At 34.6% G+C, this 15,783-nt stretch overlaps 1 protein-coding gene across 5 annotated transcripts in view; it reads left to right on the top strand.

Moving 5' to 3' along the window:
* Positions 1 to 10,358, top strand: part of MTDH (metadherin) — a gene marked incomplete at its 5' end in the record, with an annotated part of 53,947 nt that extends 43,589 nt beyond the window's left edge. For all 5 annotated transcript variants that reach the window (XM_084229546.1, XM_084229544.1, XM_084229545.1 and 2 more), the window contains 5 exons: positions 1,501 to 1,625; positions 4,152 to 4,259; positions 6,639 to 6,779; positions 9,523 to 9,679; positions 10,274 to 10,358. In XM_084229546.1, the coding sequence (XP_084085672.1) occupies positions 1,501 to 1,625; positions 4,152 to 4,259; positions 6,639 to 6,779; positions 9,523 to 9,679; positions 10,274 to 10,344 (602 nt within the window). In that variant the 3' untranslated portion in view covers positions 10,345 to 10,358. The remainder of the gene's footprint in view (positions 1 to 1,500; positions 1,626 to 4,151; positions 4,260 to 6,638; positions 6,780 to 9,522; positions 9,680 to 10,273) is intronic.
* Between the last annotated feature and the right edge of the window lie 5,425 nt (positions 10,359 to 15,783).

Here is a 15,783-nt window from a genome sequence, read left to right as displayed (position 1 = left end):
TTCCACATCCCCTATGACACAGTCTGTCACTGTGCACTTAATTAGCTATTGTACTTACCTGTCTCCATCCCAGAATAGACAAACTATGTGAAGAGGGATTATATCATACTCATTTTTATATTTCTGATTCTTTCCTAGCTCAAGTTCTGGTATACATAATAAATGCTAACAAGGGTAATAGATTAAATCCCTATTATTCCACTATTAAGATATATCAATTTTTGATGTTTTGTTCCTCATAAATTTAAAGTCATATCATGCAGACAATTTTGTTCATGATTTTTTTTCCTGTAGTTTTTTTCCCCCATATTATATATTCTTTCAAAATACAGGTTTTAAAATCTTTATGGGGATATATCATAATACTTTTCCTTTAAGCAAAAGTCCTAAGAGTTTACCTGGAAAAACAAGAATAGCAAACAAAACAAGAGTAATGCGAGGCAGATTTCTCACTCTAAATACTAAAATGTATTACAGTTAGATAATTGATACTTGTATTTTGATAAAAGTAGCATTTGACATTAGTGGGGAAAGGTTGGATTTTTAGTAAATGGTTTATTAGTATGATTTGTTTTACGATTTCAAAATGAAACTCAGTGTTATCATCTTAAACCAGTGTAACTGAAACTTAGTTATATTAGACATTACAGACATGCATATGGTAATAATATATGATGTCTGGGGGAGAGGAAGGAAGAATTAACTTTGAGAGTTACTTATTTAACCCCAGGATAAAGCCAAAGAATGTTTTTTCCTTTTAAAATAAAGCAGTGATAGCTCCCCAAAGGAGGTAAGATGCAGTGCCTCTTATATTGAAAGAAAGACATTTGGAAATCTAACGTTAAAATTTATTCTTGAGAATAGGATGCTTTTTGCCCTGACTCAAAAATTTTGAAATCATTAGATAAAAGAAGCATTGAATAATCTAAAACATCTAAGAAGGTATAAGTTATGTTTTAAAAGAAGAGGTGAAAAAGAAGTTAGATATTGTCATGACTTGATGAATTTAAAGAATAACCTAATATTAAAGCTAAAGAGGAAGAAGTATAGTATAAAATTTCATTTTATATTATAGGGGGTATATTAAAAATTGATTCTATTCCCTACAGAATAAATCAATTCCACAAAAGTTGTAATAATCATGGGGTGAAATACAACCAGGCTTTAGACTAAATTAGAGTTGGACATTGAAAAGAGAACAAACTCAAGAAACTGATAACAAAAGAAGTAGGAAGTGTAGAATTAAATGAGTAATTCATAAGTCTTATGGAGTTTCTTAGAAATTCCATTTTATTAGCCATATGATGTGCCTAGTAGAAGTTGAATAGAGGTTTTTACTATCATGTCACTGATTTTTTTTTCCTAGCTTTTAAAATGTACTTGGGAGAAAGAAGAACAATAGTTTAATCTTAAACTTAGTTCATCATGAAGAATTTTAGTTTTTACATTTTAGTTTATGACAGAAATGATAGATGCCTAATTCAGACTGTTAACTTTTAGATGGTCTGTCTTCTGCTGATCCCAGCTCTGATTGGAATGCACCAGAAGAAGAGTGGGGTAATTGGGTAGATGAAGAAAGAGCTTCACTTCTAAAGTCCCAGGAATCAGTTCCTAATGATCAAAAAGTGAGTAAAGGGATTGGTGGATATATTGATTTGTCTATGCGCTCAACTATGTTAGAATTGTTATTAGAGGTTACATTTTACTTATAAATATCCAGTGGTAGAATTGCTTTGTAAAGGCATTATTATTATAATTGCAAGTGTATTTAGGGAAGACTAGATTGGTTCCCAATGAAAGATTAAGAAAAGTTTCATGTCAATAGCAAGACTGAGAATATCATGAAAACAGCATGGGGGCAAGAAAATAGGTAACACATTTGGCAGAGACCTTATTAGTATATATATGGAGAATCAGCTGGTGATAGATCAGTTGTTTACATGTCTGTCTTCCCCTCTAGGCTGCATTTCTTTAAGAAAGGGACCATGAAGTTTTTATTTCTTTCAGCTCTAGTAACATGCTTGACTTTTAGTAAATGAATAAATAAATGAAAGGAATAATATATGTCATATTTTTATGGAAATCAGTAAGTAATGAGAATCTGTTGACAACTTTTAAACTAGGGATAACCTAATCATTGCTAGGGTTAGGAAAAATGAGGCTGCAATAATAGACTAGAAGACTAGGTTTTGAGGCTAACTTGTACTATTTTGGATATGAGTCTAAGAGATCATTACATGAATTAGGCTAAGAGATAACAAACTAAGTTGATGGCTTTGAAAAATGGAGATTGATAATGAGGAGGCTATGCATGTGGGGGTGGGAGTGTATGCGAAATTGCTATACTTCTGCTCAGTTTTGTTGTGCACCTAAAACTGCTCAAAAAAGTCTTTTTTTAAATGAGCTTCCTGATATAAGGCTTTATTACAAAGGAATTAATCCTAATATTGGTTGAATATTTAGTGAAGGTATAACCAAAAATATCTTCTGTGGAACTTCCCTATGCCTAGTCATCAGAATTAAACAGAACCAGTGGATGGAGTAAAGTTATGACAGCAATTCTTTTTCTGAGTACATTCAGAGACCATCTTTTATATTTCTAAGCAAAAACAAGGTACCATCAAAATGCCCATCAATTGGGGAATGAAAACAAAATGTGATACATTTGTACGATGACATGTTGTTAAAAATCAGTAAGAAAAAACTACATTAATATCAGTATGAATAGAATTTCAAGCACGTGCTGACTGATGATGGACAAGGTACAGAAAAATACAGTATCCCATTTATGTAAATGTGTATGGAGTCACAGAAATTTATAGAAAAAATTGATTAACTGGATGCAAAAAGAAGTTTATGATAGTGGTTACCCATAAGGAGGTAGTGTCTGTTGGTATGGGGTAGACGGGGATGTAAAGGAATTTTAAGTTGGTTGGAAATGTCTTTTACATTAAAGTATCTAAAGTTGTCAAAACAGTGACTTTTATTTGAGTTCAGGTTGCTATAGAATTGTTTTCAGCATTTTCCCCATGAACAAAAATAGTGTTCTTATGGCTTGGTTATAACGGACTGAGAAGCAAACTTGTGACCCGAATATCCCTTCATAGACTACATCTGTAAATTCATATGGTATTTTAATCATTACAAACCTATGGTGAAAACTTCTGTGGAGGTTTCTCCATAACTGGCAGCCAACTTGGACTGAAAATCTCTTGGCTAAGTGTGTGCAGAGTTTGATTTTATTTTGTTTTTCTCTCTGCTTATAATTTCTATAAACTATTTGGTGGTTCATGAGGCACCTAGTCTTATTCTAATGACTATGGTGCTGAGCAAAGAAATAACAGTTTCACATATCATTTCTCCCTATAAAGAGAGTATAGGAACAAGCAAATAACACTTTTCTGTAGGAAATTCAACTGTATGGTATATGTATGAAGAAATATTGCAAATATACTAATTTATCAATCTCAAGTCACAGTGAATTTTTGTCATGCTGAATATTTCAATGACATTGCTTCTCAAATTCAAATTTTTTTAATTAAGCTTTTTATTTTGAGATAATTATAGTCATATGCACTTGTATATTTCTGTCACTGCAAGAATCCTTCATGGTGCCCTTTTTTATAGCCACACTTTTCTTTCCTCCCATCTCTGCCCTCTTTGTGCACTCGGCAACCAGTAATGTTTTCCAGCTATAATTTTGTCATTTCAAGAATGTTCCATAAATAAAATTATATATAGTATATGACATTTTGGTACTTTTTTTTCACTCCTTATAAATCTAGAAATTTATCCAGATTGTTGTGTGTGTCATTAATTAGTTGGTTCTTTTTTACTCTGAAATAGAAGTTGCCTCTAGCCCCACGGAGTTTTTAAAACACCAGGATTTACATAGCTTTTTAATTGATCTTGTAGTGAATAATGAAAGATTTAAGAAAAAGTGGCCTATCACAATGTGAGAATGAAATTCTGTTTGCTTTGTTTATTTTTAAATACATAGTTACCTAGTTTTGAATCAGTATGATTACTTATTACTAATTATTTAGAATTCAGGAGATAATGCTGAATTGTTTGAATGAAATTATTTCATTTTCTGAATAATGAAAATTTAGCCAGTTGGTTCACTTTCATACTGTTGCTCTTAATGTCAGGTTTCAGATGATGATAAAGAAAAGGCAGAGGGAGCTCTTCCAACTGGGAAATCTAAAAAGAAGAAAAAGAAAAAGAAGAAGCAAGGTGAAGATAGTTCTCCTGCACAGGTAGACAATCAAAACAGCAAACATTCATTGAGCCCATATTGCTAAAGTGAAAAAACCTCTGCTGCAGATTCTAAAAATATGAAGAGAGAACAGAAAGCATTTGAAAAGTCACTTGTCAGGATTTTATATATCATAGTCTGATAAAAGTTGCATTGCTCTTAAAAAAATCATATCAAAGGTATAAATTCCAAAATAAGTAAAATTCCAAACTAGATGCATTTTGGGTTATATTATGGTGAAATGGAAAAGGAGATACACTATTTTGTACATACAAAAATTCCCTTCACATAACAAATTTAGCACAATTAGGAAAACCGTGTGCATTTGGAGTATTTCGTTGAACTCTAAATGTGCTATAGATGAAAACAAAGATTTTAATTTCAAATGCATAAAGTTATCATAAATACACAAATTTATTTTGAAAGCACTATCCCCATTACATTATAATGTACAGAAATCTCATTTTTTACTTTAAGGCATGTGAATAAGTAATTGTTTTCATTCCTTTCAATATAGGAGGTAGCCAGAATTCCTAGAGGAATAATCTACATAGTAATTCTCCTATTTATTCTATTTGGAAAAGTTTCTGAAGGACTTCTTAGGAAATAATGTGTTATGAAGCACAATCCTTCATAAATTATACAAATCCATTACTAATATTAGTTTTTTCTCCCATGAGCATTAAGGCTAACATGACTACACTACATATAAAAACCTGAAACTCCACAATAGGTGTGCTTAACTGAGGTAGCTGATGAGAAATGTTATCGACAGCTACCCTTTGTTAGTGATATTACCTGAAATCCATTTAGCCAAACATTTCCTAGATTTCTGTGACTTCAGTTATAGCCTTTACTAATACTGCTTTTCAGGCTTGTGGATTAGGTGAGTTTCTTTTCAAAGAAATTTGATAGATTGGATATATTCTATACATTTCACCTTAAACTTGCCAAAGGTCATTAAAATGTGAAAGTTCTTTGGTACTCTGATACTTCTTCTAAAGAAATTTTTTTTTTTCAAATATAGTGAATAAGTTACAGACTTTAGAGTCAAATCTGGATTCACATTTTAGTTCTGTCATTTGCCAGTTTTTTGTTTTAAGTGTTTTGCTTTGTACAAATTACTCAACTGCGTAAGTTGCTTTGAGAATTAAATGAGGTACTCATTATGAGAGGTTCTGCAAGCATATAGCACATGGTATTCTATCAATAAATTGCTAATTTTAGAATTTGTTCTCTTACCAGTAAAGTGTTTTGTTTTGTTTTATTGAGGTAACATTGGTTGACAGCATTGTATAAATTTTAGGAGTACTGTTTCACAAACCTCTTCAAATGTGTCACAAACCACACATCATCAGAGTAGTAAAATTCTTTTTAGGTATGTTATGTGGTTGGTGACTTTCTTCACTGTTAGTGTTCAACTTAAAATGAAAATAAATTGATGTCTTCTCATTAACTTTGTATAGATTACAAATCTTACATGCATTCTGTCAAAGCTACTTGCTCAAATTAAATCCACAACAAAATTTTGAATTACTGTCTAACTCATATTAAACAAGTTTTATAAATATTATTGAAAGGATACTTTCAAGATTGTCTTGGCCTTTGTTAAAAAGAACAACCATTTATATGTTTGTGTTTACTTAAGAACAGTGCAGCTCACACTGATGCCCTATTTAGTATATTAGAGTTCACACTTATGTCACATTTAATATGCTTTAAGATTATTTTGCTGAAACTTTTTAAAAGTTTGAAGGCCCAGAAATGGAAATGCTGAAGTTTAGATAGGACCTTATGGGGGATTATCCGGGCAAAATTTATTTTATAGTTGAGAAAAGTAAGGTTCACAGAAACTAAATGATTTGTCCCTAGGATTTTACAGCTGGGCTGTGGCATAACCAAGATTAAAATTCCTATCTCTGTCCTTTCTACTATGTAAGCTTAATTTATCTAGAAAATGCACAAATGTATAAACATTCTATTCCCTGAAAATGTCATATGTGGTGCTATTTCTAGTCTTAGCTCATTTATCAACTAATTCACTGTGTAATTATTTAAAAGGAAAAATACTTGCTTATTCCATTTGAGTTGATTTAATAAGTTGAATAGTTTTCATTTTGAGAGTTAACTTTATCATTTCTTAATTCACAGTTGATTTAAATCCCTGAGGAAACAAGGGATGATGAATATGTTTCAAACCTACCTATGTATTACAACTCTAAATAATTGTTTTATATGCTCTTTTAAGTTACTTGGACAGTTTCTAAAATGAAATTAACCTCTTAAAATATCTGCTGGGCGTTATTATAACAAACCAAATAAATTTTCATTAGTAAAAATGAATGATGACTATCATCTAATAGATTACTTTTCTTTATAGGACACAGAAGAATTAGAAAAAGAGATTAAAGAAGAGCTTCCAGTGAATACCTCTAAAGTCCGTCCAAAACAGGAAAAAGCTTTTTCTTTGAAGACCATAAGCACTAGTGATCCAGCTGAAGCACTTGTCAAAAATAGCCAGGTAATTTTTTTATATTTAAAGAATAACATTTTAATGACTTAGAATTATCATAACTAATATTCTATTGAAGTACCATGATAAGCACTTGAAATACACTGATTTATTCCTCACAACAACCCCCTGAGAAAGGTAGGATCCATTATAAAAGTGACGTTAGAGATATTTAATAATATGTCCCTAGTGATACAACTGTCAGTGGCAAAACCAGAGCCCCTAGACTGTATTGCATCCTGTAAAGAATCTAGGCATGGAAGCGATAAATAGCCTAGAGAAAATGGGACTGCTTGCATTTTTCCCAAAGCGTGCACATGTGACTTTAGTTCAACCTCTCAAAATACAATTTTTTTAAAATTTGGTGACATGGTCTTGAACTTTGTGCCTTCTCTTAATATTTTTCACTTTGTCAGGGAGTATCATTTTACAGAAGGTCTCGACTGTAACACAAAAACCATAGCTCTTTAAAATCTGATTTCTAATGAGGTAAATTACATCATATTGAAATACCTTAAGTCTTATTAGAGTTCATGTATTATTTATACTCATACAAAGAAATGTATTGAGAACGTATTATATAATACCACACACTACTTGAGCTTCTGGAGATACATCATAGAACAAATCAAAGAACATTTCTGACTTTGCGAAGATTACATATTTAACAAAACAATTTTTAAAGATTTATTTTAGTTTTATTTATGCATACAAGAACTGGAGTATAGGCCAGAGGTGCAGGGAGTGAGAGGAATCACCAGGGACAGAGTAGGGAGCAGAACAGGCAGATCTACTGAAATACACTGCTGAGGGGAACAGTGAGCGAGACAGGAGAAGTCTGCTGAGCCATGTGGTTTAGCTCTCTGGCCAGGGATCGAACTCATGCCACAGTGACTGGCAATAGCTTGATAGCGCTGAGACTATAACCCCTGCGCCACCAGGGAGGCCCTAAAACAGAAGCTTAATCATACTTCCTTTTTGGATTTGTTGCTTTAAATTCCTTAACAGTATTTTGAGATAAAAGGATAAAAACTCATTACATGTTTTAGGTTTAATAATAGGACTGCAAAAATTTGGTCATGGACATTTTGAGATTCCACTTCATAAGTCATTTTTATTTATTTTTTAAATATTTATGCATACAAGATCTGGGATGTAGGCCAGAGGCTCAGCAGGTGAGAGGATTCATCAGAGACAGAGGGAGGAGTAGAATAGGCAGATTTACTGAAATACACTGCTGAGGGGAGCAGTGGGTGAAACAGGAGAGGTCTGCCATATGTGGGTTGGCTTCCTAGCCAGGTATTGAACTCAGGCCATGGCAGCAACAGCTCTGACACTAACCCCTATGCCACCAGGGAGGCCCACATAAGTCATTTTTAGAAGCCATCTTATAAAGAATATTTGAGCCCCTCTGTGATTTGAGAGAGTAGAGAATGAAAGGAGATTAAAAATAAATAATCTTTTGAACCTGAAACACAGGAATTTAAGGAAGCTGAACTAAGTAGCATTAAACACAGCTTTAGATGCCTGCAATAGCAAGAAGGAATCCAAGTAAGTTACCTGAATGTACATAGCTTCCACCTCATTTCCTTTCCACTTGTGTCCTCTGGAACCCAGGGAGCCTTGGATGAACAAGGGGCAAGAGAAACATTACTTACCCTTGTTTTCTCTATTCAGAATAATGGTTAAGCTTTTCAGCTTTTGGCGAAATGATTTACTCACCTATTATAGCTTCAAGACATTCCAAATATTGGAGTTTCTATCATTACCTGGTCATGACCATTCATCAACAGTTAGGCTTCTGTGAAGCAAATCAGCTTACCTTCTCTCTGCTCCCAGGTTGGAGAGGAAGAAGCAAGACCCTAAGCATTATAATTTCTCTATTAGATAAACTCCTGGAGATTTGGACCTCATTTTCACCAGTCACTTTAATTGGCAGGACATGTAGCCACAGCCTGCTTTTGTCTGGGGCTATATTTTTCCTTGGCTAAGAAACTGAAGCTATTGCTGCTGCTATTTGAGATATCCCTATCTCTTCAGAAGTATACAAGTGGGTGTCACCTACTGGTAGTTCAGAAATGAGCTATTTTCTTTTTGTATTTCACATGAAAAAGATTGAGGAGTTTAAGAGTCGATGGGAAGTGAGACAGAAACTTTGAATCCCTATCAGATATAAAATCATGCTGTTGGGCCTCCCTGGTAGCGCAGGCAGTTGAGCACTGCTCTTTGTAGCTGTCCGCAGCCTCTTCAGCACGGGTTTGATCCTGGCCGGCTGGCGAGAATCCCACATGGTGAAGCAGACCTCTCCTGTCTTGCCTGCTGCTCCCCTCAGCAGTGGATATCGTCAGTCTGCCTGTTCTGTTCCCTGCTCTGTCTCCAGTGAATCCTTTCACCCTCCCGCGCATCTGGCCTGTACTCCGGTTCTTGTATAAAAATAAATAAATCTTTTTTAAAAAATCATGCTGTTATTGCAATAAAAAATATGTATAATTAATGAGAAAATGGAATAATTCATTCCTCTTTGAGATTCAGTAAACATTTTCATCGATTTTTCTCAGCTGTATTTGTGGATATTGTAGGTGAAGATTTATTTGGCTTTGTCACTAGAGGGCATGCATGAGTTGTGCTGCTGACATACTGTTTGGAAACCACCTTAGTATTTTCTTGGTTGCTAAACAGCCTCTTGGTGTTACTGTGATATTTAGTTTTATTTGAAATTTTTTATAAAAATCTAAGTTTTTTTCCAAAATAGCCTATCAAGACTCTTCCACCTGCTGTTTCTACCGAGCCATCTGTTGTTTTATCAAAAAGTGATTCTGACAAGAGCTCTTCCCAAGTGCCACCGATATTACAAGAAACAGATAAATCCAAGTCAAATACTAAGCAAAATAGTGTGCCTCCTTCACAGAGTAAGTGAACCTCATCTTTCCTTCTTTCCTGTGTTTCTGTATTGTTCGTGTGTTAAGATCTAACATAATTAGACTTCTTAGAGTTCTAATGGAGTAAAATAGAACAGCCCTTCCCTGCTTTGCAAAGGTTCCTTAGCACTTTCTGCACCTCAGTTGTATGAGGACCAAGAAACTAAAATAACTGCAGGTGAGGGAAGGAGCCAAGCACATACTCAGAGAAGGACTTGGTTCCTGCCCTTATCCGTCAGATCCTCTATTCTCCTGTGCAGATGTTCTTGAGACTACAACGTTTTCTGTGCCTTTTCCCACCTCTTTGACTGAGTAATACAAAATATTTTTTCTAGGTCAAAAGTGGTGAAATATCCAGGTGATTAAAACCAAATGACACATTGGGATTGAAAGGAAAAGAGGAAGGCTTAGAATAACCTAAAGACATGTAGCTATAATTGAAATTTTAAACATAAAATTTGTGAACTTACTAGTGGAATGTTTCTATTATTGCTACCCTGTTAGATTTTTGAGACATAACAGTATTTGCTCACTTCTTAATGTGTTTCTCTCTCTCGCTTTTTTTCTTTTTCTTTTTCCTTTTAGCCAAGCCTGATACTAGCTGGGAATCTCCCAAACAGATAAAAAAGAAGAAAAAAGCCAGACGGGAAACGTGAAATTTTTCCCCCCCTGAATTGGACATGTGTTTGCAAACACTGTCTTGAAGATTATGCAGTTTATGCAATAATTTGTGAACATGTACAGAGTTTTATATAAATTTAAACCAATTTTTAAAACAAAACTGTGAACACAACCACCGTAAAAACGGAATCAAAGGAAAGTTAATTTATGAAATTAAGAGGTCAGCAGAATATACTACAGTGCTGGAAGACACGTGGGAAAGTCTTTTCCATTTAGCAAGAATGATCTTAATTTAAGAATATTCTGGTTTTACAACAGTACCCTGTTTACAACAGATTGTGCCCTATCTCATCTGCAGCTGTGGAATAAAGGAATATGATTCTCTAGAGAGTTACCTACAGATTAGTAGGCAGCTTCTTGGATCTTGTGCACTGAACTTATACCATTTGAATCTGTTTTATGCTTAAATCAAAGTGCTTTGATCAAATGCATAATCTGCCATATCTTTTACACATTTGTTGGTAGCAATTTGTATTAAAGGAATCACAAGTGCAAATAAGAAGTCATTTTCATTTGTTGAGCTAAACTGTCCTGATTTAGTTTACAATTTTTAAAGAGTTCTTAATCAAAACATTGAAAATGCAGTTGACACTAGTATGGCTTATGAAATTATTTTTGATAGTCTTACATTACTTGAATTGTTCGAAGTGCAGTATATTTTAAATTAAGAGAAAGGTAAACTATGATTTGTTTTTATACTTTTAAGGTTCAGACAGACTCACAAATAATTGCTCTTGTTTATGATTTGAAAACTCAAAATCCAACTTACATTTTTCTTTTCTGTAGCAATTACTTTTTTCCAGTGTCAACTATTCTTCGTTACTAATACTTTTTGACTTTAAAAATGAAATTTTTCACAAACTAGTTATACAGACAGAATTTTGAGTATATGATGGAGAGTGAAAAACTAGAGTCAGACAGCTTTAATTGACATTGTCAAGACCTCCAGTTATCAGGAATACATTTTTTTACTGCCTTAACCTGTAGTGCGTAGAATATGCATCAATTTCTTGAAGGGGATTCGTGTTTTTATAAGAATTTTCATGTAATTATTGCAATTGTGGTCAAATAAGGAACGTTTCCTGCTTGAAACTGTATTGATTTAAATGATGTGTGAGATGTTCCACCATTTTCAGGCACTGTGTAATTCTATTGTAATAAACTGGCAGGTATCTTTGTAACTATAAATAGTGCATGCTCAGCCATGTACACTGTAAATAGCCTTTACCAAACGTGTTTGACATGGACCATAATTAACATCACTTAGTGAGTTGTGAAAAAAGAAAAAAAAGCCATGATTTATTTGATGTGATTGGCTTAATTGTTTTTATGTGGCGCCAAGAATGAAACTGTTTAACAGCTGTAACCAATGGTACTGATCTATCCATCCAATGTCATCTTTATTATCTTTGTGGTTTGATAGTATTGCATTGTGAGACTAGGAAAGCTAAAGGAACAAAATAGTTTTGGTTTTGCTGAAAACTGGCCTTATTAATGGACAGCTTTCCTAATAGGTGATTATTATCAGGTGTTAACATCTGTTTCAGGAACATGGCAGTATGTTTACATGTCAGAAGTTTCGTTTAATTCTATGATATTTCTAAATTGATTTGTTTAAATAAATTCAGCAAATGGATAGCATTGTTTTGATCTGCTTCAATATTGGGGTAAATAAGCTGAAGTGCCAGGAACAGATTTCTTCAAATGATTTTTTTTTTTTGTTAGCTTTTCATAGTGATTTCCTAAATAGACCCAAGCATTCTAAGTTGCCAGCACTTTGTAAGGGTATCATAAAGGAGAATTTGATAGGGAGTCTGTAATTTTAGAATGTGCCAAAAGGTCTGTGCTCAAAAAATAATTGAACTCTCTCAACTCTACCTCACCATTTCTTTATCTTAGAATTGTGTTGGCTATGTCAAATGTTGGACTTTATTTTTCCAGCTTAGCATCTCCCATTCAGCCACCTCTGCTGGGTGATAAGAAACACCACCTATCAAAGAGAGATGTAGTTGAAGATTGAGAAGAGTGTTGCTTAGTTGGGGTGGATCCAGCATGGAGATACCTTAGTCCCTTCTCTCTGCCTCAAGAGCTAGGACATGGATTTTGTTTTAAGAGATGGCAGCTGTGAGTGATAAGATCAGTGCATTCATTGTTCTTTACCTGTTCCAGAAGACCTTTATGTCACCTTAAAGCATTTTCTGGCATCTGAACAGATGAACTGCTTCCATCACCAATTCAGAGTGCACTAAAATCAAAGTAATGATTCTGGGAGGTTTGGAGTAAATTGTGCTCAACGTAGGGAGATAATTGATCCCTTTAGCCTTCACCAAGTCTGGAGGGGAACCTTGTTCTGATTAGCAAACAAGGCCACTAGAGAAACTGTTCAAAACTCTAATCCTGACCTGTCTCCATATACCTAATGAAAATCCTCCCGTCTTCCGGAGCAAAGAGTAGTAGTTTAGGATTTCCCAGACTGGAATCCTACTTATCTATATCCTGGATTAAACAGAACAATAAATAGTTGAGAGAGTCCAAAAAAAGGCATTGAATTAAAATGTCATTAATGTAATTTACTATTGTTTACTTTGTGCATGCGTTTTATTGGGGAGGGTGGAAATGACTCATCCAAATCTAACAGTATTATTTCATAGACTAATTTGGTTTGTACTTGGGTAAAAGATATTTAAGAGCAATATTTAACTACAGAGTTTAGTTTTTCTTAATTAAAAGCAGTCCTCTATTATAGTGTGAACTATCTTTTGAAATTTAGAATTTAGGTTTAAGATGTCTGATAGATGTCTTAAGACTTACCTGTAAACTCATTGCACAAACTGGAATTACTTTCCAAAAGACTTAGGGAATGCAAATATGTTATTTGTAAAATGCATTGAGTATTGTAAATAAAAAAAAACATTTTTGTTTTGTTAAATTGCTCTTTATAGTTCTCTTGCGGGAAGGGACTTCTCAGTCATTGTGTATTCTAAGGTAGTCTAAAGGCAATTCTTTGTGTTCTTGTTGTTTTTCTGAATCCATAGGTCCACGTGTAGGCTTTAGCACTGGGAGAATCGGTTATTTAAGCATTCTTACAATATCCCTGTTTGTGACACACAGTGTTCTCTGTGGGAGACATCTTCGCAATAGATGTAACTGCCGCCACGTGCAATATTATGATTTGTGTCAACTTTTTAAATTAAGAAAATTAGATTCAAGTTTGGCACTAATGCGTTTGTATATAATACTTGAGCTGTGTCCCAAACTGACTTAAACAAGAGAGTTTATTTCTCTTGCATGTAAAAGCCTGGGAAGAGAGTCCAGGGTTACTATGCCACTTGCTGCAGAGTGTGGGGTCCAGGTTCCTGCTTTATTGCACCTCCCCGTTCTGAACCTGTGGCTTTCACATGGTTGCCGAAGTTTGCTCCATCTAGAAACTTCATATCAGCATTTCTACCAGCTGGAAAAAGGCATACCCCCTTCCTTTAATACAAGTTATTCGCACCACTTAGGCTTACCAACCCAAACTCAAATCATTTGATCCTACTAACCACAAGAGGGGATGGGAAGGAAATAAGTCTTTACTGTAGGCTCTCATGAGCCAAATTAACATTTTAGGATTTACTACTGAGGAAGCAGTGACGAATTGGATATCAGGCACAGATAAAAAGTCTGTCACAGGGTTGACATACGCTGTATAAATAGTACCCAAGCATCATTTCTAAGGTCGGGTTTTAGCTTTTCTAGATGACCAGAAATTTTGAAATCACTTGAATGCTGCTCAAAGTAACAGATAATAATGTTCCAATTTACAGATTATCCAATTTACATGTAATATAGATTCTGGAAGAAATTTCTGTCACTCAGTTACTGCTTTAAATTCTAGAGATGGGCTAAAGGAAACTTCCCCCCACACACACAAGAGTCTAGATGATAACGGATTTTAGTAGAATTACCCTGTGTATAAAGTGATCTTTTAAAAACTATTTAAAAGGCGCTACTACTATTCTTTTTCAAATACTTTAACAGAACAATGATTTCTAATCCTAGCATCAAGCCAGCCTATAAAGTACATTATAAGATGTTTGCTAACTAATAATAGTTATATAATTGAGGTTTATAAGTTGACTAATATGAAGAGAAATATAAGTAGATTCAAGGTCATCCCCATGATAATGGCATTCTTATTTGTATATTGTGTTTTCCTTTATTGTATCAGACATTCAAAATGAATATATGTAACATGTACATAAATTAAAGCATAATAAAATGAACACCTCTGAAACCACCATTCTGCTTAAGAAATAGAACATTACCAGCAGGAGGATCTACTGGGGGCAAACCTGACTTTCATTGTTCTTATTCTGATTTGGTAATAGGTTGGTGGGGAGAGGGGCCAGTGTTGGGGAGGGCATGGATGAAAATTGCTGCTCTCAAATGTGCTAACTTGACAGAGGTCCTTTTTGGTGCCAGAACTGGCTAAGGGCTCCAGGTAATATCTAGCCTGGTCTTGGGACTGTGTCACGGCTGCTGCACTGTAGCTCTTTTCTCAGGTTTTTCCACTGACATCTGCTGGGAAATTGTGACAAATACACAGAGGCACGATAGTTCTGTGTGCATGCCGTCCCCAGAGTTGTGTAGTGCATGCTAAGTGGCAGCCTTTCCAGGAGGAAGGATGCCAAGGCTTTCTAGTAGGCAGGAGCTTCTGGGATTCAGGAAAGCAGCACCTGCTCCGCTTAGGGGAAGAGTTTCTTTTTTTTGCTTTAATTTATTTTATTTATTTATGCATACAAGAGCTGGGGTATAGGCCAGAGGTACAGGGGGTGAGAGGATTCACCAAAGACAAAGTGGGGAGCAGAACAAGTGGTTTGACTGAAATATACTGCTGAGGGGAGCTGTGGGTGAGGCAGGAGACATTTGCTGAGGGGAAGGGTTTCTTGAGTTGTTACCAGGCTGGAAACTGACAAACACCTCAGGGGGGGAGGGGTGGCAAAACAGTATGAGTTATCAGTACCTGAAGAGAGTGGAATTATAAATTTCTTTGCCTTATAAATTGTCTAAGGTAATTAAAAATATTATGGGTTTATCTGGAAAAGTTACCTATTTCCATTTCCAATCAAAATTCAAATGACCACAATAATGAAAACTGGGGAAAAAACTTAAACCCAAACCAGGAAAAGGGTACATCCAAATGTCAGAAATCTGTGGGTCTTTCTTTTATTAGGTAATAAAATCCAGCAATTTCTCAAAAGAAGAAAATACCAATCAAAGATGCAAGTGTGGACTGAGGTAAGGAAAGAATTAGCATTTCATCATAAAATAAAATTACAGCAGATTCTGCTGAAGGGGTATTTTACAAAGTCAACAGCCATTCCCGATTTAGGGTTTTAAAAAAAGTGAATTATTAAGGACTTCTTAATTAA

The sequence above is a fragment of the Talpa europaea genome (genome assembly GCF_964194135.1).
Source record: "Talpa europaea genome assembly, chromosome: 3".
In the NCBI taxonomy this organism is placed as follows: domain Eukaryota; kingdom Metazoa; phylum Chordata; class Mammalia; order Eulipotyphla; family Talpidae; genus Talpa; species Talpa europaea.
This window is presented reverse-complemented; position numbering and strand designations above follow the sequence as displayed.